We start from the raw sequence: 16643 nt of genomic DNA on the forward strand, positions 1-16643 counted from the left end.
CAGAATATTATATCAAATATATGGAATCCCTAGGGGCACTAATAGATTTGATATATTTTTGGGTCATTTTAGCTTGTAACATATTAGCCAGTGGCTGAAATTTTGGATAAGAAATTCAGCTTATTTTCTTGTTATAATGGTATATTTGTTACTTTTTACAAATATGGTAGGTGGTCAAAAAAAAAACTTAAAATGGTTAAAAGAGTAATGCTAGATTGGACTCATTTTTCCTACTTAATTGATTAATTAAATATTGTGACTGTGGTATTTTATCTATATCCTTAGACTCATTTTTCCTACTTAATTGATTAATTAAATATTGTGTTTGTGGTATTTTATCTATATCCGTATACCAAGAGTGCATTAATAACAATGTTTACCCCAACATTTGATAAACAACAAGTATCTCTTCTTGTAATATATAATTCATATACATTAATGGTATCCTGTAAAAGATATTACCTTTTTTCTAGAGGGGATAAAACTATTTTTAAAGGTATATTTTAAGTTGTCTGGGAATAACAAGGAGTGTCTGGTAAATCTTCATATTGATTACAAGGTGTACAGTATACTTTATAAATAGTGTGTCGTTTTCTGGCAGTGCTTTTGGGTATAAGACTATATATGGTACATGTTTTAACTGGGATGAAGTTTAGGTTATTTTAAGACTATAGGAAGCTTTGCAATTATGGAAGTATTATCATCGTGTTTCTATTTAGTGTTTTGCATGTGATTGGACTGGGTTGAATTTGATTCTTAACAAAATAAATCATGAAGCTAAAGCAACTTTTAATCTAGTAGAAACAGAATCTACTGAAAACCTCCATTAAAAAATAAAGCAAAGCAATAAGAAAGAAGATTTGACGAGTAATGAGAATATTTATGATATAACAGATAACTAAATCTAGATATCAGTAGTCAAATAATTTCTTTTCCTTTTTAAATGGTTATAATTTGTGTTGCATTTAATTAATTATTATTATTCTTTTCTTTTCAGTGCCATTGATGAAAAGACTGGCATATCTGACGTACAGGTATGGAAACCATGTTTAAAATATCAAGTAGATGATTAGTGCACCAAAACTGGTACTTGTAGCCCTTTAGTTATTAGGATATTTGGTGTTCAATGGATTTTTTCAGGAGTGGGGGTGTGGGGATGGGGGGATATCAGGGAGACCATATGTCAGATAAGAATATCTTTTGAAATTGCTTCTGAAGTCAATTTTCTTTACTTTCTTTAACAATTTTCTCCTACTTTCCCTATGGATATTGATTGTTTTTTTTTTTTTTTCATTCCCTTATTTGCCATCTATATCTGATTATCTATAACAGAGCACTGTACCCTATTTTAAGCCCTTTTCGCATCAAGCAGTATGCTTAAACCATTCAGTCTCTACCTGTGCACTTAAATAAATTGGAACATAATGGTCTGGCTTTTACATAAGAGAGTCATCTAAGTGGAGCCTCGAGGTGGACACTGCCAAATGACTAACTTGACTTAATTAATTAATAGCAAGAAATGGACATGAAACTAATGAAAGGGAGTAAACCCCCCCTGTGGCATAAATTACATGTAATGGCCTCTTAGGCTATATCACTAAAGCATACTGCTCGATGTGAAGGGCTCTTAGTTCTTCCGTGGACCTTTCAATTACAAGTTCAATAACTGCAGAAGTTTTATTCTGTTTTTATATACCTTTCTTTAAATTTGTGATAAGGTACTCGTATAGCCTCGCAAATGCTACTTCATAGACAGCTGTCACTTTTGGCTAAATACTGAGAACCTGATAGGAATTGATCAGAGGAAGTATGGATTATCTGAATTTAAAGAAAAAAATATGCACAGCTAGAATGATTAAGAAATCACCTGGTTTAATCTCTGCTGCAGATGCTTGGCAGTTATATTGCAGTGGGTAGGGCCAAGTCTTTCTACTATTTAGAGAGAAAGCCAGTATAATGAATTATCAAAATTAAGATGGAGTGCAGCCAGCAGATTACAAGAAAAATACACCTTGCATATTATAAGATAAACAACAGAGCATGAGAAGAAAAGAATGTCAGCATTCTTTCACAGATAATGAAAGGGAAAAGGATAATGAAACACTGAGTTACGCCCTTTGACATCTTTTTTTTGCTCTTTGACAGAATGGCTTCCCGCATAAACCAGGTGTAAGTGATTCTCTACAGAGGGAGTGGGGTGTCAAAGCTTATGGTTCTAAAGTAATGGGATATATTTATATATGCATGAAATGAGGTGTGGGATTTTCTGCATGGAGTTGAGGTTGGTGAAAATGATCTTGAACTCCATACTGTTGTTTTACTCCCTGATAATGTTACTAACATAATTTTACTCTTCTTATCATTTGATGTGTGTCTGATTATACCAAGGTTGTCCTGTAAAGTTGCCATTCCGGTGTTTTTTTTTTTTTTTTTTTTTTTTTTTTTTTTTTTTGTGGGTAGTATATTTGGGTTTTGATGATGGTTAGCTGTTTAAATTGCAAAGCACTTTAAACTTGTGATATAGATGAAGTGTAATACATACATAAAGGTCTATCAAAAATATAAAGCCTGGATAAAAAATAACTACAGTCTCTTAAATACCATATTAAGAAATATTACCAAAAATGAATTACATGACTTTTACAATAATGGATGCAAACATGTCTTCTTTTGTAAATGTTACTGAAGATAAAAGTCAAAAACATACATCATTTTAGAAACTTGCCTTACACAGTCTGTAATATTTATTGATTATCAAATTGTTCTGAATATGTCTTGAGGCTCAATGCACTGAATTGCACTGCAACAAACAAGTAAAAGGCATTACAAAACCTTGCATTTTCTCATACTTAAAAGTTATTTGAATCAAAACAAAAGAAAGAGATCATTGAAAGAGACAAGTCATTTAATTAATGAAGAAAAATTTAAAACTAAGAAATCAGTATATCTGTATGTCATTGCTCAAAGAAATGTATTAAAAGAATGGATATATGTGAATATGAAGGGCCCCTTTTGTTTATTCTGTTGTGGTGTTTTACTTTTTCCATACTGACAAAGTGTGGTTGGCATACAGTGTGGGCATACTAAGTATATCTGTTGTCACCAGTTAGTGTGTAGCTTTTAAAGAAAATCTTCATGTCAGTTTTGACTTTTATTAAAAAGTTGTGATTTTCAGCAGATTGAGCAGGTTTACTTTGCTAGGTTTGGCCTATTGTCCTTTGCAAGTGATTAGACCTTCAATGATTTGTCTTTCTAAAAAAATTTTCTTTCATGAAAAAATTAATTACTCAGCATTTGGTGTATTAGGTTTGATTTGTTTCACATTGTATTTTCGATTAAAATCACATTTTTAGAAAATTTATTTTGATTTGAGTGTGGAGAAGGTCGGCAGTAATGTATATTCAGTCTATTCTTTTTAAGACTGCTTTTTTTGGTCCTTGTTAAGTTACATACCCATTGACATCCTCACATTTTAGTCAATTTTCACCCTTAATGTTAGCCTAAAGCTTTATCAGTTGACAAAATGTGTACATGTTTATTTCTTGAATGCTGTATCTTTGTCCCTATTCAGTCAGGCACATTGGTTTTTCATTGGTCATATATTTTATTTGATTCATATTTCATTGTTGTGGATTTTTATTCATTAGAATTTTAGATTTTTATTCAATTGTAGTATTCGACTTCTAGAAATATTTTTATCAATTATGTTATCAATGGTACCTGTAATACAGAATAAGAGATATCAGACACATAATTAGAACCTTGTTTTCAGACAGTAGGTAACATGCCTACTATCAAATTTAAAATAATTTTGCCTTGAAATTTATGTCCAGTTACTGTTTATAAAGAGACTAAAATGCATGCTGGTTTTTTGTAATTGTTTATGTAATGGTTCAGGTATTTATTAATCAGTATATGTTATTTTGTCCAGCTTTTCATTTAAACTAGAGTCCCTTGTGCTTTTCTCAGTTAAATTTTTCTTTTGCTTTCATTAATGATACCTTATGTTTAATTGTGTTTGGTTTGATTATTTAAATTTTAACAATTTTTTATGCCAATTTCTCCAAGCTCCAGATTGAAGTTTTGTCATTTTTCTAAGACTTAGTTGTGACATTTTTATAACACATTTCAGAAAAAAAATATAGCCATGCTCATTTTGCCTACTAATGTTCTTTCAGCCTCAGGTTCCTGTCACTCCACAAGATGAACAGCAGACTCAGAAACTTCGGGAGACTTTCCATCGTGTGGCTGGGGAGGATATGGAAATCGATGCTCATGAACTGCGCGATGTGCTTAATGCGGCATTTATGAGAGGTATAAAAAATTAATAATTGCTGGTATTCAGCAAAATGAGCAAACAAAATTAAATTATATGACCTATGATAATGATAACAGGTTTCTTATTAAATAATCCATCATATTATAATTTCTGCAAAGATGACTGTTTCTTTGGAAATTTGAAGTTGATTTTTGAAAAAGTATTTTTCTTATTGTGGAAAGAAAATAATATTTTAAGCAATTTTTTTTTTTTTTGTAAATTTTGGCAGACACTAAAACACTATTTTATGATATCAAAATGACTTGCCCTTGGATATTGGGTAAATATTGTATAAATGCATTCAGAAAATTTTAATGTCTGTGTACTTGATTTTATCTCCCATAGTGGAAGGTAGGTGCTGTGAAGTGTTTTATGTGATGTTTCTATGTGTATGTTTTGTCACTCCTTGATGTTTTGCAGATGCAATCTCTCTAGTTTCTCTTTTAGGATAGAATGCTATTCTCTTGTAGAATTATTTTGATGAGTTGACAAAATTTTGAACTAAAAAAAATTTTAAAAGAAATTAGACTATTAATTTTAGCAAATCATGTGTATAGTTCAACTTTTTTATATCAAAAGTTTCAATCATAACATCTATCAGATTGCTTTGCTTAATCTCTTAGACAAGCAGAAATTTAGTTTTCAATCTGTAGTATTCTGTTTGATTTTGGTCAATTTTCCTACTTGAGCACAGTGTTACTTGGTTATGCAAATTGTTGCTTTTAACCATTGACAAATTAGAAGTATTTCCAGATGAAATTATATTAACAGGTCAGCTAATAAGACTTCACACAAAAAAATCACTTTAACAAGTTTCTTTGGTTTTCAAGAATTTTAGTATTGGCTGCCATCATCTAGAAAATATGGTCAGGGGGCTGTTTCAAAAAAGAACTTTTGACCCAAATTTCAGTCCAAGATATAACAGAAGTGCCCCAGTTAAATGACATGTTGTGTCTGATTTTTAGCTTGAAAGACATAGCAAATGTTTTAGACCAATACTGTCTTTATTTAAGTGAACTACTATAGATTTATCTTTAACTGACCTAGACCAAATTTTGTACCTAGAACTTTAGACCAATTTTTGGGATATAATTCTTTTGTAATCTAAGACTAAATTTACTATATGCTGCCCCAGGAGTCACTTATGGCCGTATAGAACATTTTGTTTCAACACAAGTGTCTTCTGCAATTCAATCAAGATAGCTTACTGATTTTATTCACCTTGGTTTAGGTGACAGCTTTGTACAGCAGACTTTGAATATGATGACTTGACCCTTAACATGGCAGCCATGACCTATACACAACATATAATGCTGAACAACAATGGTTGAATTTTCCAATATTTCACCATACAGTACATTGTCAGCCCTTTTTTCCACACCATGATTTTCATTCTAATTCACAGGTGTGTGAGTGTTATCAGTTCAGTTTGGAAAGGTGTTTGAGGTGGTGCAAAGTTCACTTTCATATAGAGATATGTTTTAGCTCTACTCATCCTCTGAAGAATACCATTTTATAAGGGTCCCTTTATAGTATATGCATTCAATGATACAACCTTTTAAGACAAATGACATTTTAAATGATACTCCACCAAGAATGTGAATAATCATTTTGACCTACTTGAACAAAATAGTGTGCGTAGCTATTTTTATTGCACCTCAAATTACCATACGCTTGATTATATATGTATACATGTACAGTAGGTGCAGCTAAAAGGCCTATGGATCTTTGCAAGACCCCATAGAACTCTGTATCTGTCAGGCATTTGTGCCAGATGCTTCCCGAGTCGCTCTATTGCAATGTTACACCCTCCGTCTGCTCTGTTGTTTAAGTGGAGAGACAATATTGACTTGTTGCATCTCATTAAATGTTGTTGCATCAAATCCTCGTCAGCTTTGCTTCCATTATTTCAAAGCACACATGCATTGTAAATTTGTATTCCAGAGACAGTTTTAAGAAACCTTAGGCATACTGTTGCATACAACTGCCCATTGTCATTTATTTGTATATGAAAGAAAACCTCTTGTGTAGCATAAATGCAGAACATTGCATGCCAGTTGCTCTTACTTCCCAAGACCTTTGTGCATTCCCTATGCTGTACTTTTTCAAATAATTATTATTATAATTTTTTACAAGGATATTTATAAGTCAATAAGTTAATTGACAAATTCTTAGCAATGAAATTAGCCTGTTGCAATTAGAACACTGCTTAGGATGCAGCTAGAGCATTTTGTTGAAGTGACAATAATAGTATTTCTGCTTATTGGTGTAGGTAATTTAGGAAATCGTGAATAAAATTCTTATATTAATGGCTCAGGGGATTAATTGAAAATAAGAAAAAAACATGGTTTTCATTTGTTTCAAAGTGATATGAAATTATTTTTTTCCTGTGATGTTTAAAGTTATGAAGTTGCATAAGTTGAGGAAAAAGATATTGTAATTAGAGAAAAGAGAACATTGAGAAAGGAGATCCTGTAATTAGAACTCTTGTAGTTAAACATGATAGCTTATAAGTGATTAGTTTAGATTTAAGCTGAAATTTGATCTTTCTGTTGCATAGTCATATTTTTTTTGACAAAAACAATTTTCTATTCCCATATCTAATAGTCAGGACATATTTGTATAAAATTGAACAATCCTGATCTTAGGTGTATACCAAGCATTATCACAGGTTTGCCAGCTGTTTCATATGGTTTGATTTCTGAGATTCTATGTTTTTCAAATAAAGTGTATCTTATGTTTAGATTTCCCACTAAATGAATTTTATTTCACATTCATAATAATATGCCCAGGAGGGAGTATGAACCAAGAAGTTGGGTCCCCATGGTTTACTGAACATCTGGTTAATTTTTAATAGATGATAAATTAATAAATCTGTTTACACCATGGAGATACTGAAATTCTTAAGTAAATGTTTTATTAATGTGTCTTTTTTAATGTTGTGATATGTCATTAGATTAGAGTTAAGTATGACTGCAAGTATGTGAATATATATGTCATTCTACACTTCTTCAGTATTAGGCCTCTTCAGTATTATGTTTGAAATGGAAATTTTCCTATACTGAAAATCCAGTATTATGGTATTTCCCAGTGCATTTATATGTAATTGGATGATATGTAGTGGCTATATTGCTAAAACTGTAAGACTGTGTTTCTCATAAAAAAAACACATAACTATTATAATGATGATGACAATGATAATAAGTGTGATAATAAGGGGAACCTCATCTTGAGTTGGTATTTTTAAGTTATGGGTAAGGTCAATTTTTAATTCCATTTTGAGAATTAATTATCAAACTATTGATTGTGGTCAGGCCATTAAACAAATGTGTGAAATATTAAAAGTTTTTCTTTCCAATATTCCCAAATGCTTTCATGGTTTTTTTTCTGGTTCTAGAATTTAAGTTTGATGGCTTCAGTATGGAAACTTGCCGCAGTATGGTGGCCATGATGGACGTGGATCAGTCAGGGAAACTTGGCTTTGAGGAGTTCCAGAAACTGTGGAATGACCTAAGACTGTGGAAGGTAAACAGTTTCCAAAGTGAAAAAACCTAATTGTGATTCATTTTTTAATTCAATTTTTTAAAGGTATATGATGAGATTGAGCTATGAAGTATGATGGTTTATTTGTTTAGCATGTTTTTTGTTGATCCATGCATGTCCTCCCTGTTGGTATAATCTATGTTGTTTTTTTTATTTAACAGAGTGTCTTCAAACAGTTTGACAAAGATATGAGTGGAACTCTGAATTCCTATGAGCTAAGGAATGCTCTTAATAATGTTGGTGAGTACAGGCTGACCTGCAGACCAAAGGATGGAAATAAATGAACTAAGAAACAGAACCCACATTTGATAAAATTCAAAGAGCAAGATTCACTTTTCTAACTGTTAAACATTATTTTACAAATAACTTAAGTATTGTATTGTCCAACATTGATAATAAAAAAAGTAAATAACATTTTTATCAGCATCTTCAAATTCATTTTTAATAGGTATGAGAGTAAGCAACCAGACTTTCAATGCCTTGGTGATGCGCTTTGCTGACAAACATGGTGCAATTTTCTTTGATGATTTCATCTTGTGTGCTGTCCGTCTGAAGACTATGTTTGGTAAGTGAGCCACTGTTAAACAAGTTAACATAATGCTATCCAAAATTCAGTTAATTGGTATCACAGAGCTTGTAAGGGCTGGTATACTATAGCTGGATTTGTAATGATGCCATCACTTACTTAATGGATCCTTGTAGTTATTTTAACTCCATATTCATGTTTGCATTTCAACCATAGTTGATTCTTTGTTATTTTAATTATTGTCCCAAATTTGACAATTTATGTGTTATTTATGATTACAGGTGTATGTATAATTCATATAAAGACAAAGTCTGTGTATATTATATCTGAATCATTCTGTCTGTTCATGATGTTTATTATTACTTAATTTAAACTCTGTTAACAGAGATTAGCATTTTTAACTATGAAAATAAGAAAGTGTATCATGAAACCATGTAAATCAAAAAGTCAATTCTGTATTTCTTTACAGACACCTTTACTAGTCTGGATCCAAACAAAACAGGTGCAGCAACATTCACTTTGGACCAGGTAAATTGTTTTCTGTGGTGGACTTCAGATTTAAAACTGTTGATAAGTGCTCTCACACTGAAAGTAAATGTTTACAAATGTTTACTTGTCATTGTTCCAAAAACACTAGGAAAGATGTTTTGCAACTAACCTTGCTTAGTTTTTTTTTTTTCTGTATATAAGTTATAAAGTTAGCTGAAAATGGCCCTGGTATATTATTTCTACTGGCAAGGATATACACAGTTGGTAGTATTGTCCCTCTGAGCAAGTTAAATCCTCAGTAAAACTTAATCAAATTGACAACTTAACATTATTTTTTTCAGTTCATCCAAACCACGATGTATTCGTAAGTGTAACCTGCTGACTGCAATTGTAGGAGGAAAAAGATTGGCTGAAGTCAAGTCATAGTATTTTCAGTGGTAGCAGCTTTCTGTACATGGGACTTACAACACCTTAAATTTTTATGTCTTTATTACGTGTTATGGACTTCGATATTAGATTACAGAATTTTCTGTGAATCTAGGGTTCAACTGCATGATGATTTACAGTTTTGAAAAAGAATAATGGGAATGTGTCTCTTTGACAGTTAGGTGTACCGTATGTAAGTATTTTTGATGAATAGGCAGGGAATATTGCATAGTTAATTTCATATCATTTTCAGTGTTAACCTGAGACCCCAGTGTAAGACCAATGGTATGGGCTAAAATGACCTATTTTATAAATACGGTCATGTTTTATTTTATTATCCCATACCTTATCACTGATTAGATGTTTTTTGCTTACCTTTGTTAGAGATTTTCTTCCTGATACCTTTACATGTTTGGACACATTTTATTCTGTTAATCACACAATGCAACTGTGAAATATTAAAGTGAAATGTTCTTAATACAAACAGCTGGCAGAATTTATATGGATTTTTCATTCAAAGAATTTCCCTTTTGAAAAAAAAAATACTTTTCAGATGGTAATTTGTACTTGGTATGTATGTTCTGTGTGATCTTTCACAGTCAGCTGCTTCACATTTCACTGGTGAAACTGTTCTAGTCCTGTCTGCAACTTGCAAACATTTGGAAGACAAACTAATATTTGCAACATCGAGGAAATAGGTGAAATTCTCTGGATATTCTGACTTTTTTGGGAATATTCATCTGACAGCATATAAAGAGCTCTGTTTTCTTATTCTCTTGATTATCCTGCAGCTATTAGATTTTGTGACTTCACATTGTCCTCAGATCATGTTTATCAAAAGTGGTCTAGATCTGTGATTTGTGCAGTTTGACCCATATGCTTTCTGAGTATATGACAAATAATAATATTTATGCTATAGCCACAATATTGCCTGGTATTAAAGATCTTTTGAAATACTTATATATGTACAAAGATATTATTTCTTTATGGCATATTGTTTTTGTCATACAGGTATAGTATAGCTGTTTCCTTATGATCACTAAGGCACATTTTACACCTTTGTACCCTTGTTAACATTTTCCTCCATGATGCATCACTGCATAGTGCCACCCAGTGGTTTTAAACATGGAGTGCTTTCAAACTTGTTGCTGACTTCACACACACTCAAATGGGTGTGCAGAACAAACAAAATTTTGGAAAAGGCCTTTGTACAATAAAGAATGTTTCCTAAAAAATTTGATACGCTTTTTTTTTTGTTCAAGTGAGCAATGTCTTAATATATGAGGGCTTATTTTTCCTTGTTCCTTTAATAGTGAAAGAAACAACTGAAACTGTTTCAGTGTTATTGTTTCTTTTGAATATGCTACTGGGGGTGCAGACTACAGGAGGTTAGCCACCCCTGTCTGATTGGCTAGTCTAACACACTTGATTACAGTGTACTTCAGGGATATTGTGAACATTTTTGTATCATGTGCTTTTTTTTTAAATTTGAACAGTGCTCATTAATTTTTCTCAAGTTATTTTCCTGGGAAATTTGGGTATTAACAGTATTTCACCTGTTTTAATGTATATAACTACTGATAAATACATACAGCCAACCTTCCACTGTTTGAGTTTTGTTACATTTTGAAAGATTTTTTCATACATTTTCACTTTCACATTTCCCCCCACTTGAACCTGTTTTTACCCTTAATATGATTAAATTAGATTGGTATGATTCAAAATAGCTGTCATGTTTGAATTGATAGTTCAAGGTATTGTAATCTGGTCAGTGAAGGTAATTTTTTCTCTTGCATCATTTTTGCATAATTTTTATAAAGTGGTATTTTTATATGTGGTGCCTCTAGTTTTTACATGGAAAGTTATGATTCAACTGTAGTTTGTAAAGAATGTTTACTGCTTTGACTACATAGATGGCTACATAGATTTATTGTGTGCATTTTAACAATTGGTGAAACTTGAAATTTTCTCTTATTCCAAGCGTATTGCCTTCCTCTGAAAAACGGACTTTCAAAACAAGATTACCGATTTAAAATTATTAACAATGCATCAACTTGTTTGCATACATCATGTGAAACTCAACCTTGTGTATGCAGAAGACCCTCATTGTGTGTTGCATTATTTTTGTGGATACTCCATTCGTATACCCTATATTAATTATGCTGCTGCTTGTAGCAGCTTTTCCTAGCCAGTTTAGATTTCAAATTTATGTTTAAGAATATCAATTACTACTCCTTTATAAAATTTGTTGTACCCCAAATATTGTGCTTTTAACATAATAAAGGGTATCTTAAATTCCTGGTGTTACTTATTGTATTATGCAGTTTTTATAAAAATCATTTTGAGACAAAGATTTATTTAACCAATAACTAGAAAAGTACTAGGAGAGGCCAACCCTCTGCCAAGGCAGCTAATAAACAAATAATTAACCACTAATTAATCAATGGATTACTTCCAAACTATAATGACTTTTAAGTTAGCTCATTTCTGACTTATCCTGAAAATTTCATTAAAATCCATATATTATTTTTGAGTTAGGCTGGTGATGAACAAACAGACAGACAAATGGAAGTGAAAACTTCCTTGATGGAGGTAAATATTTAAAAACAAACAATACTGGGAATCACTGTCAGAGGACAGCAGTTATTTTAAAAATAGCTTTTAAAAGTGGAGAAAAGTGAAAAAGTTGAAGACTGTATTAAAATGGTGCACAGCTGAAAGATAAAAGCAAGATAAAAATTATTTACTACCTTCAAATCTGATTTAGATGCAGCTGTTTGGACATGATTTTGCAGTCACCTGTTGCATCTGGCCCATACTATACTTGTAAATTTAATAACACAGAGTAAGGTCTGCTGACTTCTGTAACAATTTACTTCTCAACAGTGAAGTCTGACACAAAGAGGGCATGATAAGTCCTATGGTGTGGTATAGTTAATTCCCTTTGAAAAGTCATTCTTTACAGGTTTCTTTGTCATTGATGCCGTTTGTCCATTTCTGGCATGAATAAAATTAAATAAGTACAACTGATTGAACAATCTTTCACATTCCATTGCTTTATTTTAAGTATGGGAACAAAGTACAGTGTAGGTTTGTGTTACAGACAAGAAGTACAGAAACAATGTGATGAAAAGTACATAAAGACCCAACTGCATTTTGATTTTGCTTACTAATTCAACATTACAGTAAACACTTTGATAAGCTCTCTGTACATTTTGCATTAAAACGTAACATAAAAACACAAGGGAACTGTATGTTATTGGTCTTCTCTATAGACATTGCACAAATAATGGTGATTCATGGAATACAGGATTCAGATTACAGAAAAAAATTGTGAAATGTGAAGCAAATAACGAATACTGTTGAAACATCTTCATTGAATTATTTTTAGAAGATGACACACTTATTGCACATACATGTACATGCTTTGTGCACATATAATCTGCATCTTTGATTGTATGCATGTGATTTGTAAAATAATCACAGGTGTTTCACTGTAAAAGAACACTGGGGATTGGTAATGATGAGTGCATTCACCCGTGTGAAGTGAACTGGTTCACCAACTTCATTAATTGTGACAAAGGGCACATTTTGTACACACAGTAAACATTTTTTTAATTAATTTTTTCATGTTTTCTAATATCTTCATAACATGAAAAATTTTCAGATTTTCTGTCATATCTCTTTATATTTTTTGTATTTTGGTTGGTTGACTACATATATCTGAATCCAGTGCAAAAATGAGATTCAGATTATAATCAACAAAAATTCATTGTATTATCTATCAAATTGATTTAAAGGAGTTTTCCCCTTTCACAGAAAGCATTTACAGAGACACATTTTAAACCTTAAAAAATTTTGACCTGGAATTTATAAAAATTGTTTTGTATGTAAAATAAGTATGATAATTTAAGTTCTAGTATAATTATACGAGAATAATAATTAAAAAATGGATTCTGTCTTGGAAGAACTGTTTGCTGAAAATGTTTAGTTTAAATCACATGCACGATAACCTACACATTTTTCTACAAATCTGCCACATAATTACTGAGAACAGCATCTGAAAGGCCATATGTTTTTCCAAAAGTTGTAATGTGTAACAAACATAGGTCTAAGTTCCTTATATAAGATTAATTATTTCCTAACATTATCTCTATTCAACCAGTTGAATACCCTGGGCGGATTTTCGCCCTCAGTATCACAGACTAAAATGAGATCCCCTAGACGTACAAAAAAATAAATTAAGTTTAGGAGCTTTTCCTGTCTCAATGCTCCTGTGCTCTAACTAAGTGTCCTAATACCCTAAAGTCTGTGTCAAATCTTTAATTTCATCAATTCATTCAACATCATAAAAATCTTCAATCCTCCTTACTAGGATGATAGATCGCAACTGAGGTGACAAGAGGTGGCGATGAAGCATTCTCACTGTTGCTGCACAACTCTCGCTCCACTTCGCAAGGACGTGGCTGCATGGCGAATCCAGCTGATCATATCTCCATTTCTCAATAATGCTTTCTGGAATACCAACTCTGAGTGCAAGGGTTCTCCAATCAGCTCCTATAAAGTTACAAAATGTAAAGAAAAGATAAGAAAGGGAGAAGACTGGATGTGTAATTCAGTATAGCATACTGGTATGTTACTGTGGTCAAAATCAAAGATTAAACAATTTTAACAGAATATCAACACCAAATTCGAATTTTTTTTTATTGATTAAATCATATTTTTATTCATGGCAACATTTAGATGATAAAAGCAAATTCTGTCTTAGTTAAGTAAAATGTAATTTCCTGATGCAGTTCTTGGATTTATGGACTTACGTGATGGCTTTTCCATGTTCAGTTCCTTAATTATAAAAACCTTGAGCTCTTTCAGCATGTTTCTGATGTGAGTGTCACCTGGTAGACGTTGACGAGGCTATATAAAATAAAGACACCAATCCATCTGATTTTTTTTCCATGCAACAATCAATAAATACTAGAAGATCACAGAGGCATGTACCACCAGCAATGTTGTACATTTTAATGAGATAATACCACATGCGGGCATTTCCAGAGAAACAGCAAATTAATAAGTTGTCATAATTGCTTACTTGCTGACCTAAGTAGTATGCACAGTTATGTGAGTTTACTGATGAAAAGCTTATCATAGACATTTTGCATAAAGCAAATATTCCACTTATTTTTTTAAGAATGAACAAAAAATCTGCTTTGTCCATGAAAAAAAAAGAAAATAACTCTGAAATGATTACTTAGAAAATAGATGAACAAAGTTGAACATGTCAAGTATTAATGAACCAGTTAAATAAAATATCCAAATAAAAAATATCTTATATCTTATCAAAAAAGAAATATCTTAGACTTCAATGTCTGTGAAAATACAACAACTGGCCCAAAAATCATGACGGCTAAGTTGCACGTCAAAAGTGCCTAGCCACTCTGTATCAGTGCATACCTTTGGTGTGTTGAGTACATTAGCAGGAACAATATGTGGTGGTGGATGCTTCAAGGGACCAGTTGATGTACAATACCCATGAGGATACTCAAGGAAGTGTGGAGGGATATCTGAAGAATAAAAAGCTGAACCTATAATTGATCAAGCCTTATTTACCACAGATTAGGGACTGATTTCCTTGCTATATTCTGTTAAGTATAAAATCCATAAGCATATATACATATTCGTATGGTAACTCTACAAGATAAAGGATTCATTTACATATAATTAGGTGAAATAACTCCTAGGTAATATGTAGCCCTCACAACAGATAATAAATATAGTAAATCAATATTTATAAGTTGTTTCCTACTGATATAACAAATATATGGTGTAAATTAAAAAAAAAAAAAAAAAAAGAGCAGATCCAGGGGATGGGGAGTCATGGTAGATACATGTAGATGTAGGTGCTCTTCTCTTCCCCCCCCCCCCCCCAAAAAAAAAAAAAAATTAAAACAAAACTATGCAATTTTTCAATCCATACCACTACATTTTGTAATTAATGTCCTTGTCTTGTTTTTTACCATTGCTGAATGAAGTGAGGGAATATCTTTTTATTTTTTTGCCCCCCCCCCCCCCCACCCACCCAGTATAATCCTGGATCCACCGAAGAAATACACAAAGCTTATTTCAATTGTCAGTCAACAAACCTGCTTCAACTCTTATCTTTTCTACCAGAACTTTAACAGCAGGCATGTCATAACACTGGCATATTTCACTCAACCCTTCTTCATACTTGGCCCTGACCCTGAGCAGTTCAGCTTGTTCTACTGTCAGTTGTGTAACTCTGGTTTCCAACTCCTCTATACGTGTCTCCATTCTGTTTTTCTTTTTGTCTCTGGATATGACTTTGGAGAGCATACCAAGGAGATCATCTAAATTCACCTGTAAAGGGTCTAGATCATCCTCCAAACCATACTCAGCCTTGTCTGCATGATCTAAGATCTTTTTACCAAGTACAGAAAATTTAGTCTTTAAGTCATCAAGTTCTTTTGTAATTGCATCCTTTTCCTCCTGCAGAGTCTTATTCTCTTGTAAGAGTACTTTAACTGAATTTTTGCCTTTTTTGACCGAGCCATCCTGTTTTCCATTTTTATTCTTGGCCACTAATGCTCCACTTTTCGGTTGTACAGACATTCTGACAGCAACTGCGACACATGACCTGGACTACGACATCTTTTCATTCATCCTGAATAAGAAAATTGAGTGAAATCCCAGGATCTGAAAATTAAATAGACGCTCTCATAAGATGCTAGAAAGGCTTATTTAAATAGGTCACTGTTTCATAAGTGTTACATTACAATAAAGTTGGTTTGAGTAAAGACAAAATACAAATCTAAAAAAAAAACTGTCAGATACAGAGAATTTGAAGAGGAAAAAATATAAAATTTATTGATAAATATAATACAAACACCTAGCATTTTATCATTATTTTTTACAACTCATACTGGAGGATTGGTATACCTGAATACTGACTCAAAATGACACTTTCATATATTTAGTAGTATAACATTGAAATACATGCGTTACTAAAGCATATATTAACACTCTCATTTAAAATGTACTTATCAGACTACCCGGTACATGTACCACAAGTACAAGAACAGTACAAGTCTAGTCCTTCTTTATACCTTACCTGTATCAATAACCAAAGACAAAAAACTATTTCCCTTACACAACACCAACTTCACCCTACATGAATTAAAGGAACAGACTTTTACCTCCATTAAAGACCGCTCAAGGAAAGAAACTTCTGCTATCATTTCAAGCGCACACCCTCAAAAAGTGTTTACACCGCCATTTTTGCGTTGGCAAGTGCGTAATCTAAATCGAGGCCAAATACGTCACTTC

General features: G+C 32.3%; 2 protein-coding genes across 6 annotated transcripts in view; one reads left to right on the forward strand and one right to left on the reverse strand.

The window, feature by feature from the left end:
* Positions 1–11597, forward strand: part of LOC106157425 (calpain-B-like) — a 49987-nt gene extending 38390 nt beyond the window's left edge. For 2 of the 4 annotated variants that reach the window (XM_087003209.1, XM_087003210.1), the window contains exons 13-20: positions 998–1034; positions 2146–2220; positions 4179–4314; positions 7716–7843; positions 8023–8101; positions 8310–8426; positions 8857–8915; positions 9218–11597. In XM_087003209.1, the coding sequence (XP_086859335.1) occupies positions 998–1034; positions 2146–2220; positions 4179–4314; positions 7716–7843; positions 8023–8101; positions 8310–8426; positions 8857–8915; positions 9218–9244 (658 nt within the window). In that variant the 3' untranslated portion in view covers positions 9245–11597. The remainder of the gene's footprint in view (positions 1–997; positions 1035–2145; positions 2221–4178; positions 4315–7715; positions 7844–8022; positions 8102–8309; positions 8427–8856; positions 8916–9217) is intronic. The other 2 variants (XM_087003211.1, XM_087003212.1) reach the window with 2 other exon arrangements.
* Positions 11598–12342: 745 nt separating this feature from the next.
* Positions 12343–16637, reverse strand: LOC106157437 (uncharacterized). 2 transcript variants are annotated; one of them, XM_013533073.2, is made up of 5 exons: positions 16514–16637; positions 15443–16013; positions 14754–14863; positions 14120–14216; positions 12343–13859 (listed from the first exon to the last, which is right to left on the reverse strand). In XM_013533073.2, the coding sequence occupies exons 2-5, from the start codon at positions 15927–15929 to the stop codon at positions 13639–13641; spliced, it is 915 nt and encodes a 304-aa protein (XP_013388527.1). In that variant the 5' UTR covers positions 15930–16013; positions 16514–16637; the 3' UTR covers positions 12343–13638. The 2 variants fall into 2 exon arrangements, with proteins under 2 accessions (XP_013388527.1, XP_013388528.1); XM_013533074.2 differs by having other exon boundaries at positions 15443–15981; positions 16514–16608.
* Between the last annotated feature and the right edge of the window lie 6 nt (positions 16638–16643).

The sequence above is a fragment of the Lingula anatina genome, chromosome 2 (genome assembly GCF_051362555.1).
Source record: "Lingula anatina isolate TDL-2025a chromosome 2, LinAna3.0, whole genome shotgun sequence".
Lineage (NCBI taxonomy): Eukaryota > Metazoa > Brachiopoda > Lingulata > Lingulida > Lingulidae > Lingula > Lingula anatina.

What these genes read in the sequence shown, in the direction of transcription:
- LOC106157437 (XM_013533073.2), bottom strand. Translation starts at nt 15,929, where the DNA reads ATGTCTGTACAACCGAAAAGTGGAGCATTAGTGGCCAAGAATAAAAAT. An exon ending in AAAGATAAGAGTTGAAGCAG is followed by an intron (nt 14,864 to 15,442) that starts GTTTGTTGACTG and finishes TTTATTCTTCAG; the next exon opens with ATATCCCTCCACACTTCCTT. An exon ending in GAACATGGAAAAGCCATCAC is followed by an intron (nt 13,860 to 14,119) that starts GTAAGTCCATAA and finishes GTAACTTTATAG; the next exon opens with GAGCTGATTGGAGAACCCTT.